General features: G+C 38.9%; 1 protein-coding gene across 4 annotated transcripts in view; it reads right to left on the reverse strand.

Annotated features, from left to right (window-relative positions):
• syt1a (synaptotagmin Ia) overlaps positions 1–19,822 on the reverse strand; it is a 151,412-nt gene that overhangs the window by 13,165 nt on the left and 118,425 nt on the right. For 3 of the 4 annotated variants that reach the window (XM_014988554.2, XM_014988537.2, XM_014988562.2), the window contains 5 exons: positions 16,376–16,548; positions 12,601–12,726; positions 7,189–7,356; positions 4,617–4,784; positions 2,654–2,771 (listed from right to left, as the gene is read on the reverse strand). In XM_014988554.2, the coding sequence (XP_014844040.1) occupies positions 2,654–2,771; positions 4,617–4,784; positions 7,189–7,356; positions 12,601–12,726; positions 16,376–16,548 (753 nt within the window). The remainder of the gene's footprint in view (positions 1–2,653; positions 2,772–4,616; positions 4,785–7,188; positions 7,357–12,600; positions 12,727–16,375; positions 16,549–19,822) is intronic. The other variant, XM_088003279.1, reaches the window with a different exon arrangement.

A 19,822-nucleotide genomic window follows, 5' to 3' on the forward strand; every position in this document is an offset into this window, starting at 1 on the left:
GGTGAAAGGCAAAAAACTCCCAATCAATAAACAGCTTTTCCAAGAATGTTGATCAGCAATAAGGGATCATAGCCAAATTATAAACCCCAAAAGCTTCAATGGTAAAACATTGCTTTAATTAAAATCAGCATAGTTCATCTGTGCCAAAGCCAAGCAGTCAGACAAATTACTCTGATCTATTAATGGCAGCTTTAAAAGTTAGAAGCTTGAGTTCAACCAGGCAATTAAGCTTTTAGGTAAACATTCGAAGCTTAAATAATTCTAAAAAAAAAAAAGACACCAATTTAAACGTGTTCTCTAATCACTTCTAAATTGCCTTTACATCAATCTAATGATCCCTTAAGCTTGCTGGCTTGCACAGAAACTTGGAGGAAGCCTCCCTGTGGGACCAGTCAGAAGCATAAGATAAATAAACCCTCCAGCAGAAAGACGCGATGCGGAGATATCGCCTCAGGTCAGGGCAGTGCAGCTTCATTACCGTCCAAACGGCACCGCTTTTTGCAGGCCATTACTTGGTTTTATGCTGCCTCTCCGAGACACCTCGACAAGTACAAAACGAGGCAAACAAAACACTTTCTTAGTCTTGATATCGTCATACTGAGTTAGTCTCAGGAAGTTAGCCTTTCACTAAACCTCTGAATCATTTCAGACATCGTTTATACCAGTATTACAGTGCATTAGCTTGAAAATTGTAGATGCTCCATTTTGCACTGCAATTAGATAAACTGCACGAAACAGAATGACGCATCCGTGGGAGACTGAAAGAGTTTTAGAGGTTATGAGAGTGAATAAGTCATTTTCTTGGCTGTTGGACAAAAAAATGCCCCCTGGAGTTAAACAATTCAGTGAAATCTGATTGCCTACAAGTCAACATAATGGCTTTGTGTTGTCGCTATAAACTGTGCATCCTGCAAAGTGAAGAAAGGAGCGAGTTGTCTGTGATGAGGGCGGGATTATTTTAAGACGACAGCTAAAGAACATGGTGCTCTGAACATCACGGCACTTAAGAAGCACAAACAGGAAAAAGTCACCCAGAACTTTTAAAAACACAATTTTGCAGCCTTCTTTTTAAGTAACCCAGTGTGCGGGTAGGCTCACAGTTTGCTTCATGAGGAGCAAATCAAAAGAATAATGTCTGATTATACATTGGTTAATGATAATTCCCACATCTTCCACTGTGAGCCATAATTAGGCATGGTAAACAGGATGACAAAAGGGGAGAAGGCTGATCCCAGGCCATCAATTACATGTCCTCCTTCTTAAGCTCTGGCTGTGCATCGAAGTTAATTATTGTTGTTGAAGACCTGCCCGTTATTTCATCCCTCTGCGACACACTGTTTAGGTTTTTTTTTTAACAGAGAAAAAGCACAAGAAGCAGCAAAAACATTAAGAATTAAAGTGAAATTTGGCCGTAAGAAACAAGCTGTGCAGAGGCAAACTAAACCGGTTCTCAAGCTGTTTGGTCAAAGAATGGCAGCATTTTTCCTTTGCTGGCTTATTGATGTGGTGAAAGTTCAAAATGTTCACAATCTCAGGATGCAAAGACGGCAGTGGTGAGAGCTAATGCTGCTATCATAAAATGGCAGCAGGGGATGGTTTCCCCCACCCATTGTGGCCAAATGGCTGCTCACATTGGTTTCAAAGATGAAAGGGAGCTCTGAGCTTTTAATGCGAACTGTGTTACTGTCCTGCACGTTGTTTAGGCACATAGTGAGACTGGCCTGTCAAGCACAAGGCAAGTGGACCCAGGTGTGTGGTAATTGTGCCGGAAAGAGTCGAGGCAGGAGGGAAATGTACAATGGGGAATGCAAATTGAACCCGAGGAAAAAAAATCCAAGGAGCAGCAGCCAGATTACGGTGTGATTTTGTGCTTTTAGAGTACATGCATGGAGGGATTTTTAAATGCATCTGACTGAAAAGATGCTCGAATCAAACATTAAAAATAGACCTAATTTGATAGAGAACATGCCGATTCCTAAAAGTGAATTCAAATGATGAATGTGGGAGCAGGTGTCTTGTTTTTCTGAGCCACTGCACATTAAACTGCGCAGAATCCATTAGGAGGAGAAATATCCAAACAGTAACCCACGTTATTTTATTTTTAAAATTCAACACAAATTTCAAACATTTTATGCAACCTCTAAAGTAGTCCCTAAATAAAAAATGCAGCAGCATACAGGGGCAACCAGGTGATTTATTATTCTACTTCAATGCAGTTAAGTGTCACAAAACCAGTGAAATTCACAAATCTCCAACATATGAAGCAATCCACAACATCTTCACTTTTTTTAGAAGCAGGAAAAGGTTTTCAGAGCTTAAAAGCTTTAAGGTCAACCAGGTAATAACTATATAGAAGCTCTTATCCATCACCTTATTCTATGAGTTATGTAAAAACTGAAATATGTTTCACTTAATTTTCAAAATGTAAACAACCATTACAAGCTAGATTTGCATCCCTTGGACATTATCGTAAACCAGAGGACAAATTTATTCATGTGAAATTCAAGCAGAGTTTGTGTGAAGACGTAGATGGAGAAACAGTAGTGTTGTGGGAAAGGCAAAGAGAGTGCTGCTGTGCACATATAATTACAGACAAAGGCCCTGTCACTGAAATAGTCACTGGGTTCATATTAACACCATTTAAGCTCCTCACCTGACAAGCCGCCCACGTCCATTTTTTTCAGGTTTTTGGCCTCCAGGATGACCACGGTCAGCTTGCCCGCAGTGGGAACGTATCGGAGAGAGAAGCAGATATCGCCCAGCTTCTCTTGCTGTTGAAGAGCACAGATAGTGATACACTCGACACCTTTTATGTCAGAGCTTTTCCAATCGAGTCCATTCTGAATTTATGTCGGACGTAACAACAGCTATCAGGTTTTGAAAATGGAGCCTGACAAAAACCAAAGAATGGATGGCATATTTTGATATAAAACCAGTAAACAGGATTCCAAACTTTTACAGAATGATTACAAAAACAGAACAACTAAATCAAAATGTTCTATCTCACTGGGTTGTCGATAGGAGAGATTACAAAGAAACAATTCAGATGAGCAAACACGAAGCTGTCACTTCCCTCTGCAATACAGCAGACATGTTTATGCCTGTTTATTTCAGCTCCTCACCAGCAGAAGAAATGAGATTGGATGTTCAGAAGCATCACTGCATCTGTATCAAAGATTAATGTACCGAACACTGACAGAGTTATTAAACAATGCTCGACTCAAATCAGCACGAATGAAGGCGTAAAAGTCTACAGACATTTTCTATCGTTGCTTTAAAAGCACAGAGGGGGATTTTTATAGAAATTGTTTTAGATCAGATTGATTTTTCTTTCATGTATGGAAAATGTTGGAGAAATCTACAGCACAACTAACGTGCTAAACATATGAACATAAAAAACAATTGTGTTTTAAATGTTTTACCATGTGTGAAAAGCTGTTAAAAGACAATATGTCAATGGTCAAGTAAAAATATGTAAAACAAAACTATTTAGTTTGCTAAACTTAAGTCTGTTTGAGATTAAACTGCATCTCTCAAGTGTTTTCTGCTTTATCCTGCTTCTAAAATCAGCTCTTTTGCACTTACGTCGTTTGGGGGAAAAGTGCTGCAATCACTTCATGTCTTCTCACAAATCAGCATCATAACACTGCCTCATTATGGTGGGCTTAAAGAGTAAGTCCTACTCTGGATTTCTCCTTCATCGAACTAAGGAATGCAGCACACACCCTTTTAATGTGTAGCAATTTTAAGAAAAGGTTTTCAAAATCAACAAACTTGTCCTGAATTTTGACCTTTCAGAACGTTTTCATCAGGATTTAATCAGGACCAGATTGCTAAAATGTCCAAAGTCCTCAACTTGCATTTTGTTCTACTCAGCAACCTTAGATTGTATCTGATATAAATAATAAATATCACTTTTATTTAACACAAGGCACCAGAGGCTGCAAAACATAAAAACACATAGGAATAGTGAAGATCCAGGCTCTTTCTTCTTCCTTTTAAACAACTACAAAGACAAACTGATGATTCAATAATTGAAAAATGTTTCTTTCAAATATATCGACATTAAAAACCATGAATATTAAGCACAGAAAGTATTGTTTAATGTGTAGGAAACCCAAAATTACTTGGCTTAGCTGAAAAATAGATGGTCAGCATGAGAAATATAAAGTGTTGATATAAGCAGCAGTGCAGTCACCACAACACGGCCAAGTGATGCCCTTCAACTAAATAACTCCTCCATCCACTCCATGGTGTGATAATTAACCTTCAAACCAACCCCCTGTAATGCTAAAAATAAGGTTGCCAACATGTGCTATATGCCATGACATTTACCATGAAAATTGAATTTCCTGAGCTCGAGACTGGAAACTCACTTCTATTAATTGAACGGGAAGTGTGGACATATGATTAAGTGGCATTTCGAGGAGAAATGGATTTCATCAGCGTGTTTGAGGAACAAGCAGCAGCAAAGTAATGACTTATGCAATAAAAACACTCCTATTATGGAAACAAGAGGTACAACATGTCAAATTTGAGCCTTGCGTGATATAACATAAGCGAGATAATGGCAGACATGTCTGCATAATATTTTTGGCATGGATGTGAAGCCTTACCTCTTCCTTCTCAGCACTCTGTAGATCTCTCCACTCCTCCGTTACGCGGCTGAAGTCCACCTTGTTCATGGGCACCTTGATGTCGCCAATGGCGTCGTGCTTGGAAAAGCGGTCAAAGTCGTACACCGTCATTACCAGCGTCTTTCCACCAAGCTCTACGTAGGGCACCTAGGGAGGAAACAGGGCCTTTAAAACAAGCAGTTTAACCAAACTAACCTTCAAAGCAGATTTTGCTCCATTTTGAAGATGTCCTGGGTACAGAAGAAGGCTAAAAACGGCTCCCTTCACAATGGATGAAGATCACCTTAATGTCTCGGGAACCTCGATGCAAAATCAAATGTCAAATCAGACCTGAAGAATCCTGTTTCAGTCACTACGTCTCCCTTTGTTATCTTTTTTCATCGTTTTTCTGGACATCCATTTCCAGGTTTCTGCACGTAAACAGTCAGTTTCAGCCTCGTTTTGGAGGAGGAAACACCATCAGTAGGTTTCAGAACATGGAGGTGCAAACGCTATCAAGATTTTCACCACAGCAGTATGAGAAGATGTGGCTGAGATTGCTTTTCTGTATAAATACTGCGCAATACTCTGTGTGCCCTCCATCCTAAACAAGAAACTTGTGCTGCGATTTGCATGTATTTCAGAATAATAAGGCATTATGCATGCAAAGCCCAATCTTCCACCGTCTTGGCGAAATAAATTCGAAGTCTTCCCTCTAATAACTCGCCAGGTATATCTGGCATTTGAAAGGCGGTTTGGAAAAACTCTCAATTTTCTGTGGTCTATCAGCTTTTAGTCCATATGTGCAATTTCCTCTTAGGGCTCTGTAGAGACCATCCACATTTTTAAATTCATGGACTTAAATAAATCTGTCAATGTTAAGCTGATTTCTAGGATAACTTGGGAAATAAACTGGAAAATGTTGAATTGTAAGAAAGTTGCAATGGAAAACAAGGAGATTCATAATACATTCCTATCTAAATATGGTTTTGTAAAGTTGGGTTCATTCATGATTTCTATTCTTTCTACATTAAAACAAACATAATGCATCAAAATCTCAATTTTCTGTCATTGTATGGTCGGGCCGATTTCAGCTGCTAGGATTATTTTGAGACACGTGGAAGTGGTAAATCTCCAGCGTCTCAAAATAATCACAGCAGCTGTGATGGTTCAGACATTACTACCTCCTAGGATCGTTTTTGGACTTGTGGAAAGCCTGACAGATGCTGACGTTCCTCCTTTCATATGGGCATCTTGATTTTTTTCATGTTTCAGTTTTCTTATGCAAGTCGCATCTTTGCCAGGAGCAAGGACAGTTTGAATGGTTGTCTTTCATTTTAAGAGCTTTCTTACCATCTGCTTTGATTTTAGTCACATTAGTGTTGAACTGTTTGAAATGCATTAATTTTATTGAGATATTAAGTTAAAAAGGACTCAACATGCAGGTCTGGGCTCGGGTAGACAAACAAGAATCTTTCTTTGTCATGTATTATTTCCAATATATGTACATATATTAGTCTATATTAATAATAATCCAGGCTTTCTGAGGGTCTTTTAAACATTTCCTTAGCCCAGCTACTCTAGTTGATTATGACAGAGCCTAAATAGTGGACAAAAACAATCTTAAAAAAGGACTGTTTCGCAGATTTAATCAAAGAATCGTCTTTGAATCAATGTAAAGTAAAATCCTGTCTAAGCAGGAAATCTAAAATCAGAAGCAGATAATGTATCTATGGAGACAACTACATTATCCCTAAATGTAGTCTAAAGGTGACTGATTTAGGTCCAATAAGCAACAAGCCAGACTTTCAAGGTCTTTGCTAAGGCTAAAAATTAAATGGGATAAAAAAAAAGTCCCATTTTAAACATGTTCTGGATTGAATAAAGACAAGGACCTGGCTAAATTAAAAAAAGCTACAATAAGGATGCCCAATCAGATTCTATGTTTGAATGGAAAGTGCCCAAAAGTCAAATTTAAATAGGCTCCTTTCAATTTGTCTTATGTCCTCACGCCTCCAGCCTTGAGTTTAGGAGCCGTTTTATGCCTGAATAATTTCATAAATTGTCAGAACTGGACTTTTTCTTCTTTGTGTTTCCTAACGAAAGTTTCTTAATGAGATTTAGATGCTTTTGGATTTAACTTTCTGATCCAAGTCTAGATATTAAACCAGATAAAAATAAAAACTTGCTCATGGAAAGTTAAACGAATGTCTCATTGCATTATTCTCAATGTACTTCAAATAACGGAGCTCTCAACTGTCAAACAAATGACAAAACTTTCTCCACTGCTAAACAGCAGCCACGCATCCATTACGGCTGTGTGGAGGCCCGGGTGTAGTGGTGCATCTGCCTGTGTTAATCCCAATCATACTGAGCCTGAGTGTTAGTGTGTGTGAGATATTCTGTCAGGAGCTTATTAATGCACCAGCTGGTTGCTGTCTGCACACCTTCCCAGATTTCAAGGCTGCATGCAAATCAGATTGTCAACAGAAGTGAAAGATTTCCAGCTACAAAACTGTGCAAATGTGTTGGAGCGCTGAGCCAAAGCTCAAACCACTAAAGCAAGACGTACCTTGAAGGTGAACTGTTCATTAAAGACTGGGTTTAGGGTCTTCCTGTGGACCTTGGTCTCAAATTTCTTCTTCTTGTCAGGCAGGAGGTAGACCTTCACATAAGGGTCAGATGTGCCTCCCATGTCCATGGCAGGCAACTCTGCAGCCTGGATGATCCCCACCATGAGCTGAAACAGGAAGAGAGTCCACAGATTATAACTCTGCCTGTCGACTGACACACAAATCATATATTGGATAAAGAAATACCACCAAAGTATGGCTCTGGGCCTAAAGGAAACTTTCTGCAAATGTCAGCATCAATCACTAGATAGTAATGACATCCTAAAGATAATTTGGTGTCATTTTAATGGGGAGACGGCTCCAATATTAGAAGGTTACAAAAGCAGAACATGACGGTTCCTGAAGAGTCCATAAAGGTCACGGCGTGTCGCGCCAGGAAAGAGACGCGCGTTTTTCCCCCTCATATGGTTGACAATTGATAACCACAGCAGGGGTCCTGGGTGGCTGATTGACCTGTCAGTCAGAGGCTCGACTCAAAGGTCCTGCTAGTCAGTCAATCAACTTCCTATCAGGCAGCCATCAAGCTGCAATCTGGAGGCTGACCAGGGGGCTCAGCCATGGAGCTCCACAGCTGACAGGAGCTGCCTCAGCTTCCTGTGTGGAGCTCCACCGGTGATGATGCAGCAAATAAACATGTGGAGAACAAAAACAACCACCAAGACATGCAAAGAAAAAGTTTGTGGGCTATTTCTGTGGCTTTGCATGATTTTGTTTTGGAAATAATCCATCTACTAAAACTTGTTCAGTTGTGCAGATACATTTAAGTTATGTAGCACAAAGCTTTATGTTTTAAATTCAGCCAGTTCCTTGAAATAAGGATGATCTTCGATTTATAGTAACGTTTTTGGAGTTTGCAACTTTCTTTCTTTATTAGATTTAAGAAAAAACAAGTTGAAGTTTTGCAGTTTATTCCAGATTATTGGAGGATAAAATTGTTATTTTATTACTTCAACAGGATCTTCTTAGTGATATTTATATGTATACATAAAAATTATGAATAAATAAACTTTTTCCAAAATCAGCAGTTTGGAAATATTTCCAGATGAGAAAATGTAGGAATCTACTGAATTTACAGTATATATAATAATTTATAATTCATAATATAACAATTTTATACTATAAGGAGCTACCTGAGCTAACCTGAGTTTTAATGATTCATTATAAATTCTGCAAGTTTTTAATGTCCTGTTGACCAGGTTTAGAAAAATATTTCCATTGTTGATGGGTAAATACATCTGAGCTCTTAAAGTTTTATGACAGAATATATCAGAATCCTCCTTGAGGAAATATTTGCATATCTTATAAGACAAAAAGGAGCCAATCTAGCTGTCATTTACTTTAACCTTCACAGAAGTACGCTGAGCACCGGAGACAGGAAGTGGCACTTAGACTTTATGTGCAACAATTGCTCAATGCATGCTGTCCTGCTGATTTTCATCCGTCCATCCATCAGCACCGTCAGTAGGAGACACTTCATGTCACACCTTCTTTACTGTGGAAGGCTTTGATGCCTGAGGAAAGATTGGAGCAGGATGTGCCTGGAAAGGCTGATTTCCAGTTTGCTGCTTCTGCTAATTGGCTTTGTTGCGTTTCATCATTTAAAACAGCAAAAATCTGGATTTAGCCATGTGGCTGACACCAGACCTCAGAGTCAGAACTGGAACAACAGTGGCTCTGTGTTTGCACATCTGTGGGGATTTTCCTGTTTAGCTAAGGACTAACTGGTATAACCTTTGTTTGTGAGTTGAGCTGCAGCCCGATGAGCAGCCTGCTGACCAGAATGAGCACACGCACACCGAGGACTTTCTCTCCCTAGTGCATCGATAAACACTTCCACAGAATAGAATATCACCACAAAGGCTTTTAGAGTCGGTATGGAAGCTAGCTGTCTGATAATAAAACGAATACGACTGTTTTTTTAAATTCATCTCTTATAAATATTGAGTTCTGACTGGACACGATGCTGTATGCCTGTGCCTGACCTGCGATAAGAACAATGAATACAGTAATGATGTTGAAAGTGGTTCTTCCTGCTGTGCTGAGATGGCTCTTTGTGGTTCATTTGCTGCCTTTGCCTCATGTAGTCTCCTCGCTGCTCCCTGAATGATTTGGATCTTTTACAAACCTTTTTTTCCTCTCATTAGTGTATAAATCCAGCATCGGGCAGCAGCTATTTGCAGTGCTTAACAGAGAGAAACAATGCTTTGCCATGTGGACCTGACATTAATCTCCAAGTGCTTCTCCACCCTGATCCCCCTGATTTAGTATTTGCACACATGGAAACTGGTGTTTACAGCTTCTCCTCAGAAGGACTTGACATTTGCGAAGTTTGGGGCCTTCATGAGACAAGAGTCCCATTAAACATGCCGACATCAATTAGCGGGGAGATCTTAAAGTGAGGGTCTTAAAGGTGAAGCAAAGACTAGTATGCTTGCACTGCATGTCTATGAAGCATATTTGTGACATTTTGATTATTGATGGTATTTATTTTTATTTAAAAAATACTTTTCATGAGTAAAAACAGTTTTAGAAGGATTTATAACTCACTCTTACTTGACACCTCCAAGGCTACTTTTTCAGGAATATTTCAACTATTTGAGCTTATAGCAAATTATTACGGCAACATTTTACAGCATAGTTGTGTAGGTTTGATATGCATAGCTTATTCTTGAAGGAATCAAGGTCTAAATGTCTTCCTGAGTTTTTTGCTTGGCCTGTTTCTTAACTTCCAAGATGTCCCGTGAGCTCAGCCTATAGCTTCTTTGGGGTCAGTGTCACAAATGTGAAAACTGTCATCCATTCATTACACTGTAGAGCCATGGTGGAGCTCATTACCTTTGCAATCAAGAACCTCATAGAGAGCTGTCACCGCCTCCCTGTACAAGACAGATCAGCACTGTGAAATGTAATATCGTCCATAAAATATCCCTTTTATGAAAGGCTGTCTCCTCCGAAAGAAATAAGGGTATGGATGACTGATCAGCTACGATGTGTGCACTGTGTAATTTCATTAGCAGCATCACTGTCAGGAATAATTCACAGGTTAAGCTGTAAAACATATTGATATTGACCAGGGAGAGGGTGTTGTTTCCATTATAGAGTGCAGGTAAAGGACTGTGTTGTGTGTAGTTTAAAAATATACATACATTGTTTGTTGGAGGGGCTGATTTTAGAGATTTGAACTCTATTGTTCTCATACAAAGTGTCCAAATGCATTTAGTGCTTTGATTAAATGCTATACTGTAATGTAATATATCTGCTCAAAAAAATAAAGGGAACATTTCACTTTAATTTTGTGTGTGGCTCCAAATCCAGGCCTCCATTGGTTAATAAATTTGATTTCCATTGATGATTTTTGTGTGATTTTGTTGTCAGCACATTCAACTTTGTACAGAACAAAGTATTCAATGAGAATATTTCATTCATTCAGATCTAGGATGTGTTGAGCAGTGTACAATATTAGTGCCACTGTGGAAAAAAGTCAGATATTTCAAGACTAATTTCTTATGTTTACAAGTAAAAACTTGGAGATTCTTTGATGTCAAAAGTCAAATTATCAAAAAAAAAATTTCACGATAAAAATATTCTTTTACATATTAAAATCAGCAAAAAAGTATTTGAAGTTTGATGAGATTATAAAGTCAGACGTTTGCAACAAAAAAACTGCTAGAAGTCCTTTTTGAGATGCACATCTGATTGAGAGAAAATTATACAACAATAAAAACTTGTAATAAGAATTAAACTCCTCCTGCTGTCTTGACATCCACAGCTATTCTTAAAAAGGTTCTTCCAGCCATTGCATCTAATAAGATTCAAATAGAAATTTCATCCTTCTCGTCAAGTTTTTAACCCAAATGGAGAAGGTGATGCGGCAACAATACCTCCAACCTTCCATTCATCATCAAAGTGACTGAAATATCTGTTTCAACAACACATGGGCATGTCTTTCTAGCTTTTAAAACTATTTCAAGTTGATTATTGTGTAATTGTTTCACCTGGAAAAACAAACAAACTGAAAATTGTCTTCGTAGGCTCAAAACGTATATAACAATCAGGTTTGAGTTCATGTAAAGAGGCACGCTTGGTGCACAGACGCCGGAAGCTCCACTGCCTAATCACAGGCTGTCAGATCTGTTTGTAACGGAGTACGGTAGCCCAGCGAGGGACAGCGTGTTCATGCACCGCTTCCATTATCTGTCGCACAACATCTGGTGAAAGGAAGCTGATTTAATCCCTTATTCTGCTTTTTCAAAACTCACTCACTGGAAGAACTGTAAAGACGACGGATATCTGCAGGGGCCACGTTTGATTAGGCAGAAATAAAATAGAAAAACAAGATAAACCGCAAACTAAATCCCGGCGGGGTTAATGTGTCGCTCTTTTAGAAGTTGGAAATATAAAAAGTTAACCATTAACTCCAAACAAGGGTTTGCAGTGGAAGTATTTCAAAAAGAGCAAAAATGCTCTGCTGAGTTTGGTTCTTTACAGATCTTAAAGCAGGATTTCAAAGCGGATCCTCGCAGTGTGCTAACTTTTCAGTACAACAAAAATGAAGGACACAATCTAATTGTTTTTATTCAAAACAAAAACTACTGACAAAAAACTGTCATGTTATGAAAAGCTTAAACTATTTAGAGACAGCAATAGCCATTTAAAGTTAAACTTTGTGTTTTAATTTAGATAAACCACCTCAAGTAGCTATTTAATTTGATTTGTTAAATACAAACAGCTTGTATTTTGTGCCTAATTTATCCATATCACATTAAATTTCCTCCATAGGAGTTGAATAATTTTTCAATTGCATTAAAAAGACCTGTTGAGAACAGAAGTTTTCAAGCTTTTATTGTGCAGAATGTTCTTTTTGTTGTTTTGCTATTTACAGAGTAAACCTGGGAATAAGTTAACTATTTAGTGAGGGTATTATGTTAATTATTATAATCGTTATTATGCTAACCCTCACCTCTTAACAGATAAGACGCTCATAGCTTTCAAAATGTAGTTTTAGAAGAGTGTTTCTTTCTATGCTACCACTGTCAGTTTTTTGTTTTTGCAAACATTATTTTATACATTTTAATTTGCTACTTTTCAGTGCAAAGCAACAAGTAATGGAGGAGCAATGCTGCATTACTCTCCGCTCCAAAAAACAGGTGAAAACTATTGTTAGACATCCACTGTGTGTGTTTCTGTATTAATGGTGTAACAGAAACTTTTTAAAGTTTTTAAAGCTTTTTAAAACCTTGGCATGCAGAGATATTGTCCAACAGTTAAAGTTAGATGTGACAATACTTACGAGAAGAGGGTCTTTTTGCAAAATCTACACACAGTGAGTGATTTGGAGAACGGATCCTTACCGTATTCTCTGTGAAATTGTAATCCAGGGAGTATTGTAATTTGCCCAGCTTCTCGTCCTCCTTTGGCTCGGCCTCTTTCTGCGTTTCAGTCAGCCCTGTCTCCGCATCCTCCTCATCCTTCAAGGCCTGAAGGAGACACCCACCAAGAGTCAGTGCCGCCTGTTTGTAGCGGGGCGCTAGCACCCAGCCAGCCGTTCCCCCGCCCAGGTCCTGCCTGCGAAAACCTACTCCTGCAAAAGCCCCCACTTGTTTCAAACTGTAAAAGGGGGAAAACGAGGAGGGGATAAGAGGGAGCAAGCACTAAAACATGGCAGTTAACATCAGGACATGCTCTGTGATGCACTAAAGCCCCAGGCCTGGTCCCTTTTGGTGCTTTTATGTCAGTCTCTGAGTGCTTGAGTCTGGGGGGAAGAAAGATCAAATGATGGCGCCAGAAATGAGAGCAATGAGAGGATAGAGAGATACTTGGGGAGGACAGAACAGAAAGACGGAGAGAGAGATGCTTTCAGAAAATATAGCATTAGGACAATTTCCTTTGATGGGAGATTAAGTCTTTGGCAAGAAAAAACAAAACTGGGAAATGTGAGAAGTGGCAGTGGATGAGAGGTGAAAGTGGCCTGTCTCTAGCCTGGCACTGAGGTGAGGGTGGCAGGTGGTGGCACTGGGGGGGAGGAGAGGTAGGGTGGTAGGAGAGCGGGAGTTCCCCATAAGAAAAAAAAACATGCGATTAAAGAGGCAAAGACTAGTTCTCAGTCATTCAGAGTGAAGAGTTGCCTTTCCGAGGTGCCTCTCGTCGTTTGGCATGCAGAGCATTCTCTGTCATACAAACAGTGCTCTTTAGTGATTCCTCATTCCCATGTCTGGTTACAACCTCAGACATACAGTCACATTGTCATCATAGCCCTAAAGCTGAACCCCCTTCTACGCCGATGTAGCTAGAAGCATCATGCCAGCGGTGGGTGGAAGGTGTTGGTAAAAAAAGGGGGTTGTAATGTACTGTACATCGGGCCTGCTTCTATTCGTTAAATTAACATGTGAAAGCAGGAGGCTGAACAACACAGACTGGATCAGGAAGCTGCTGCTGGGTTTGGTCTCTGCCTTTAGCAGAAAAATCATCCAATTAGGGCAATTTGATGTTACAGGCAAGAGAGAAAAATGCAGCAGGTAAAATGATTGAGGAAAAATTATCTGATCAGTTTTATCGGAGCTGACAGGAAAAAAAAATTATGCTAAGCTACGTCTGAACCAGCTTCAAAACAAGCACTGCAAAATACGCGCACAACCAAATGTGAGAAACAAAGTAGTACATAATTATGCAGAGGAAGTAAAAAGAATTATAGTTTTTTGAAGCAAAGATCTACAAAGTGAGGAATGTTTTTCTCATTCTTCTTTCCTGAATTGCTTGCATCCACTTTCATGTCTTGGCTAAGATTCTCAATTGGATTTTGGGCTGGACTTTGGCTGAGCCAATCTAAAACATAAATATATGTTTTTGATCTACATTTCATTGTAGCTCTGTCTGTGTATTTAGGATTGTTGAATGATGGAATAAATAGGGCTCAGTCGCTGTATTTCCATTACAAATGTGTGCAAAGCTTTGTTAATATACTGCTAATGTAGAAAAAAAAGAATTTTGTAATTGCAGTGTGCAAGAACTTTTCAAATCTGGCGCAAATTTATTTTCTTAATTCCAATTTGTGCAGTTTTAAGGTCAATGGACACTCAGCTTCTGAGATATTTTCCAACCAAACGACTTCTTTATGATTTCATCCATGACCTGTGCCCTGTGCTAGTTGTTCTTCGTGTCGTTTAATCTTTAATAAAGCTCAGAGACGTTTACAGAATAGCTGGATTCACGCCAAGTTAAACACAAGTGGGCTCTATTTACTAAATCTAAACACAATTTGGGTTTAATTTTGGCATATCAAGGTGGGTGAATACAAATGCACACCATGCTTTTCACATTTTAATGGTAAAAAAAAGTGAATTTCTTTCCTTCCACCTCACAATTATGCACTGCTCTGTGTATGTCTATCACAAACAGTTTCCTAAACCTCTGTACTTGCAGCCTCTCAATCATTTTACTTTGCTCTCATTTGAAATATAAAAGATTCAAAAGGCTGGAGACCTTGGCAGCTTGGCACAAAAAAAAAGTCTGTGTGGGTCAACCTCATCAATTCGCACCCAGTGTCTCTTTCATACATATATATGTGCATATGCAGGTTGTAGGCACATATATACAGTAGATATACATGTACAGTATGCATAGTTACATATATTTGGTTCTATGGGAGCAGTAGTTGTTGTCAAGAGGCTATAAAAAAACCAAAACATCAGAGCAGCAGGCTTAAGAAGATCCAACAGCAATTGGGAACCTACCGCCAGTGACCATCCCGAACAGTCATCAGACACAACACAGATAAGGAGGACATAGAAGGAAGAAACACAAATTAAAACAACCACACACAGGAGTTAACACACTAGAGTCTGGGCACACCAGGAGAAATGACTGCTTGCCTCTAAAGAAGCAGATTCAAAGAGCTCAGAGATACGCTCTTTAAAGAAAAAAAGAGTTCACATCTCTTTATTGTAATTTAAATATAAATTCTTGGTTATGGAAGGGCAGCGGGGATATGAGGAAAACAGTCGATGAGCAATGAGATAACAGCTTCCACGCTTTTTACTCAACCATTGCATCAGGACGCTTCCTCACAATCTAGAGTATTTCTTTCTTTAGATTGGAGATTTCTGCACATCTACCATCAGTTTCAACCTTACTGAAAAGGCAGAAACACCATTAGTGTCCTCAGCTTGCTTCTAGTTCCTGTTTTGAACCCATATGTTTCTAAACCAAGTGCAATTTCATGTCCAGCAGGAGATCATTTTGTACTCAATTCCAGTCTTGAAGCGGTGTTATTCTATGATATTTAGCTGCATCAGTCCTGTAACACACCTGAATCAAATGAATGGCTGCTTACAAGGCATCTGCAGAGCTCGACGAGGGAATTTAGTTATTTGACAGCAGGGATGCATCTAAAAATTGCAGAATAGTAATTTTTAGACAAACTAGAAATAAGATTATTGATTTTAAAGTTGTGGCACAGTTCTCAGTCAACTGATATTTCCAAAAACATATTTGCTACTTTCTGCCTGTGACTCTGAGCCACCTCTGATGGCAGAGGTGGTGTTGCAGCTTATTAAAGACATTTTCATTTGGGGGGGCGCTGAAGATGGCGCCTTTAATGAAGCCATATAGGTACGATTTGTTGTCTGCGCATCACAACTTCCCCTTCTGCACTGCTAAAAAAACAGTTTAAAGTTTGGTAATGTCATTTCTCTGGGTGGATACCACTTCATTACACAGCTACTCACACTCTTCAACAAGTGAGCAGGTCCACATATAACAAAAAAAAAGAAGCAATCACAGCAGGAGATGACAGATTTAAATCAAGTCATCTAAGTAACCAAAACTTTAATGTTTTATCTGTATTCAGGGAATTATTCAGGTAATTTGGGTGGAATAATTAAGAAGAGAATTCACACAAAATAAAGCACTTGATTATTAAATTCACTATTTCTAATGCAACTTTGTCATCATGTGAAGAAGAAAACAAGCACGAAATAATGCCAAACGGAAGCAAAAACAACATAATTCAAGACAAATACCTTCAACTTCTTGCATGTGGTCACATGAACAAGCTTTAGCATAATCTTAGCCTCAAAAAGATTCAGAGTTAATAATTTATAAGGGATTAAAGCGGATTAAAGTCTGTACCTCGGTTTTGGTCCCGTCCATGACGTCCTTCATGTTGATGGCATTTTTGCCCTTGTCTTTGCCCTTCTTTTTGTTTTTCTTTTTGAAAATCCACTTTTTGCAGACGCAAAAGCAGCAAGCTAACGCCAGAATGATGGCCACGAAAGCAATGGAGACGATGGCCCATGACGGCACTGAGGAAAGAAAGACAAAAAAAGAGCTCGGGTTAGACGTTGGACAGAAAGAGACATTTTTGAAAAGTGGTGATTACACACAAAGAGGTGAGATAAAAGCAGGAAATTGTGTGGATCTTCACTTTAGCTCTCGCCTGGGCCCATCAAGAAGTGGCAGACTCCAAGCGATGGGGAGAAAACCTGACCGAACACCGTTAGCCAATTTAGTGGAAGTAACAGATGTTGGCATTTTCCACTTGCCATTTAAACAAAAGACTCCGAGTCAAGCTGACACTTTCATGGCAATCAGCGTCAGCACAGAGTGCACAGGGAGTCAAGCTGGTGGGGATTTTGCGGGTGTGTCTGATGGGCATTAATTCAGGTGTGACCATGACAATCCAATGATGCACTCAACCTGGACGGGTGGAAATGGGGTTATCTTTCTCTCTGACACCTGCCACATCCTCTGTTATATACTGGGTTTCTGTCTGTGCAGTGTTGACAACTTTTGAACTAGATTTCTGTTTTTTATCCCCTTTTTGCTTTTTTGTCAAAACTAAATGTTAATTTTATTAATTAAAATGACAGAGACAGTCAGACTAAACACAAAAAGCAGTTTAGTTTCTATTTGAAGCAAATAAAGTTATCCAAAGCACCTCACCTTTGTGTGAAGAAGTAAAAAAGTGATTATGAATTAACATTTTTTGCACAGCTGAGTTATTGTCGGACTAATTACTACTACACCTGCAGAATCAAGGAAACTGTTAGACTATTGGCGAAGGGAGGTTTGTAGAGCTTTAGGATTTCAGAAATATGGGGAAAACATGGAACAGGAGCTCAGAAAAATTACTCCAAGAATGCACTGAGAACCAGGAAGTTGCAAAAGATCTCAGTAATTGAAGTCGGGACATAAATCAGATGGAAATCAACAAATTATTCTCAGGAAAAAACAAAAAAACATCCAACATGGCTGATTTAAAACAATTCTGCAAAGAAGAGTGGATCAAATTTCCTCCATAAATAAGTTACCAGAGCCTTGATGTCACATGTTGCTGCTAATGAGTGTCACAAGTAATTATTTAGTTTAGGAGGCAAATAATTATTCAAAAGAGAAAAAAAAAATATTTATGTCTTTTTTCTTACTCTTCACAAACCAATATAAATCGCAATAAAGTGAATCAGTGAAAACATTTCCATTTGCTAGTTTTATGTTAGAAAAAAAGAGTACAATCCAATGCATGAACAGCGAAAAAAACTTCTAAAGGTTAAAATCTGGTCTGAAACTTAGCATTTCTGGATTTCACAAAAAATATGAAATCGAAAAAAAATACACCACAGCCTGCTGGCATATTTAAATACCTTTATAAAAAGAGATACCGTAACTATGTCCAACATTTAAAATAAATGTCACCTACCCATTTATATTTATGTCTTTTCAGTACTAACTTGAACTATTATTTTTTAATTTAAATGTTTTTATGTTAAATCTTTAAAACTACATTCAATGTCGTCAGAAAGCTTTTCTGCTCTGAAAAAGGTTGATTCGCTGTTTGTTCCCTCTAGCATATGCTGCTGGCCTCCTTCACGGCCTTGACTGGAAAAACTGGGACAAGCAGCAGTCAGCCTCCTGTCACATATGAACTGTCAGAGCCGCAGCTCAACCAACACAATGACAGCCAGCTGCAAACACAGTGACACCTATCTGTGCTGCAGTCAGCTGTCAGCCTGAGCTTCCTGCTTCCTGTTGACACATAGGAACACCATGTCTCCATCACAATAACGTGAGGGCTGGAGGAAAATCGGGAGGCTGAAAATAGTAAGAGACCTCACGAGATGACTTCTTCCAGCAGTCAAGGTCGTCCAACAAACATCTTGGTTGAAGAAAAATCCACAGAAAAGCTGCACTGGGCTGCAAGCTGCATGGTTCAAAGTGTGGAGAGAAAAGTAGTGGCTTATAGTCCTAAAAACACGGTAATTACGTTTTAAGTAGGGGTTTGTCCTGTAACCGGTGGGTTGTCGGTTCAATCTCCTGCTCCATTTGTTTTAGTCGCTGAGAGTAAAATGGAGTGAAATATAAATCCACATTCATTAAAAGTCAAGTGAAACAGTTTATTATATAAAAACCCAATAATATACCTAGAAGTTTGTTTAGAACGTGGCAAAAAGTGGAAACACTTAAAAGGTGAAATCTTTTATAATATGTTGTATGAGAAGCAAAAAACAATATGAAGCAAATATCTACTAAAAACTGAAACTGGTTGGTATTTTTTAAGGAATATAGTCGAGCTGATATATTTCCTTAGAGAGAAATAAATCAACACTAACAAAACCCATATGAAACGCGACACAATCCGTATCTCAGAAAATAATCCAAACATCCCCATAAACTCAACATGCCAATTGAAAACACGAACCCGGTTAAGCTCCAGTCCTCTGAAGACTACCTTGTAAAAACCCCAGAAGTTTCCATCAAAACAGAAAGAAAATCTTTTAAATTACAGCAGTTCACTCTGCGGCTGTGCTGACTAGTTGTGGTTCTTTTGCTGAGGTGAGAGAGAAAGAAGACAAATCGATTCCCTGTTGACAAAATCAATAAGCACTCTCCTCCAAGGAAAAACAGTGAGTGATGCTCTGAAATAACTTTAGGATCTACAGCTCCGGCCTTGCCTCGGAGCGCCACGGTAATGGAGGTGACACTGGATAGGCCTCGTTCGCAATCAGCCTCCTAAAACTTTATATGGATCAAACTGCAGCTCAGGCTCCGTTCATAATGTCCCATTTATGCCCTTGATACTGGAATTTCTATTGGGGATATTTCTCTTCTTATTATAGCAAACATTAGATTTTATATGCATGAATGTATGTTTTCATCTCAACTTGTAGCGTCAATGTTTATTAAGATTCAAGATCTTGAAGTCACAAAATGCAAACACAAGGCTTTTAAGCAAAGTGTCACAGATGTGACAGGTCTTGAGTTGCTCTGAAAAAGCAATCAGCTTTCTTTGGAAACTGTAGAATAGTGATTTTATTTCCCCCTCCCCAAACGAAAGCATATATTAACAGGAATCTCATAAATACTTATGTCACTCTGTTGGAATCTTTCATCAACGCTCAAAGAGCCTGACGGAATGGCAAAAACTCCCCGACTTTATCTTATCCATCAAGCCCACGTCTTCCAGTGAAAGGCACTTCTGTGTTCCTTAATTAAAGGAACCTGAGTCCCAGAAAGCAATAAAAGCATTCCCTAATTAACTACATTGTCTGAACGTCTTTTCTCAGGAGAGAAATGGAGCGA

Source organism: Poecilia mexicana, unplaced genomic scaffold (assembly GCF_051168715.1).
Source record: "Poecilia mexicana isolate PSO_F unplaced genomic scaffold, ASM5116871v1 scaffold_23, whole genome shotgun sequence".
Lineage (NCBI taxonomy): Eukaryota > Metazoa > Chordata > Actinopteri > Cyprinodontiformes > Poeciliidae > Poecilia > Poecilia mexicana.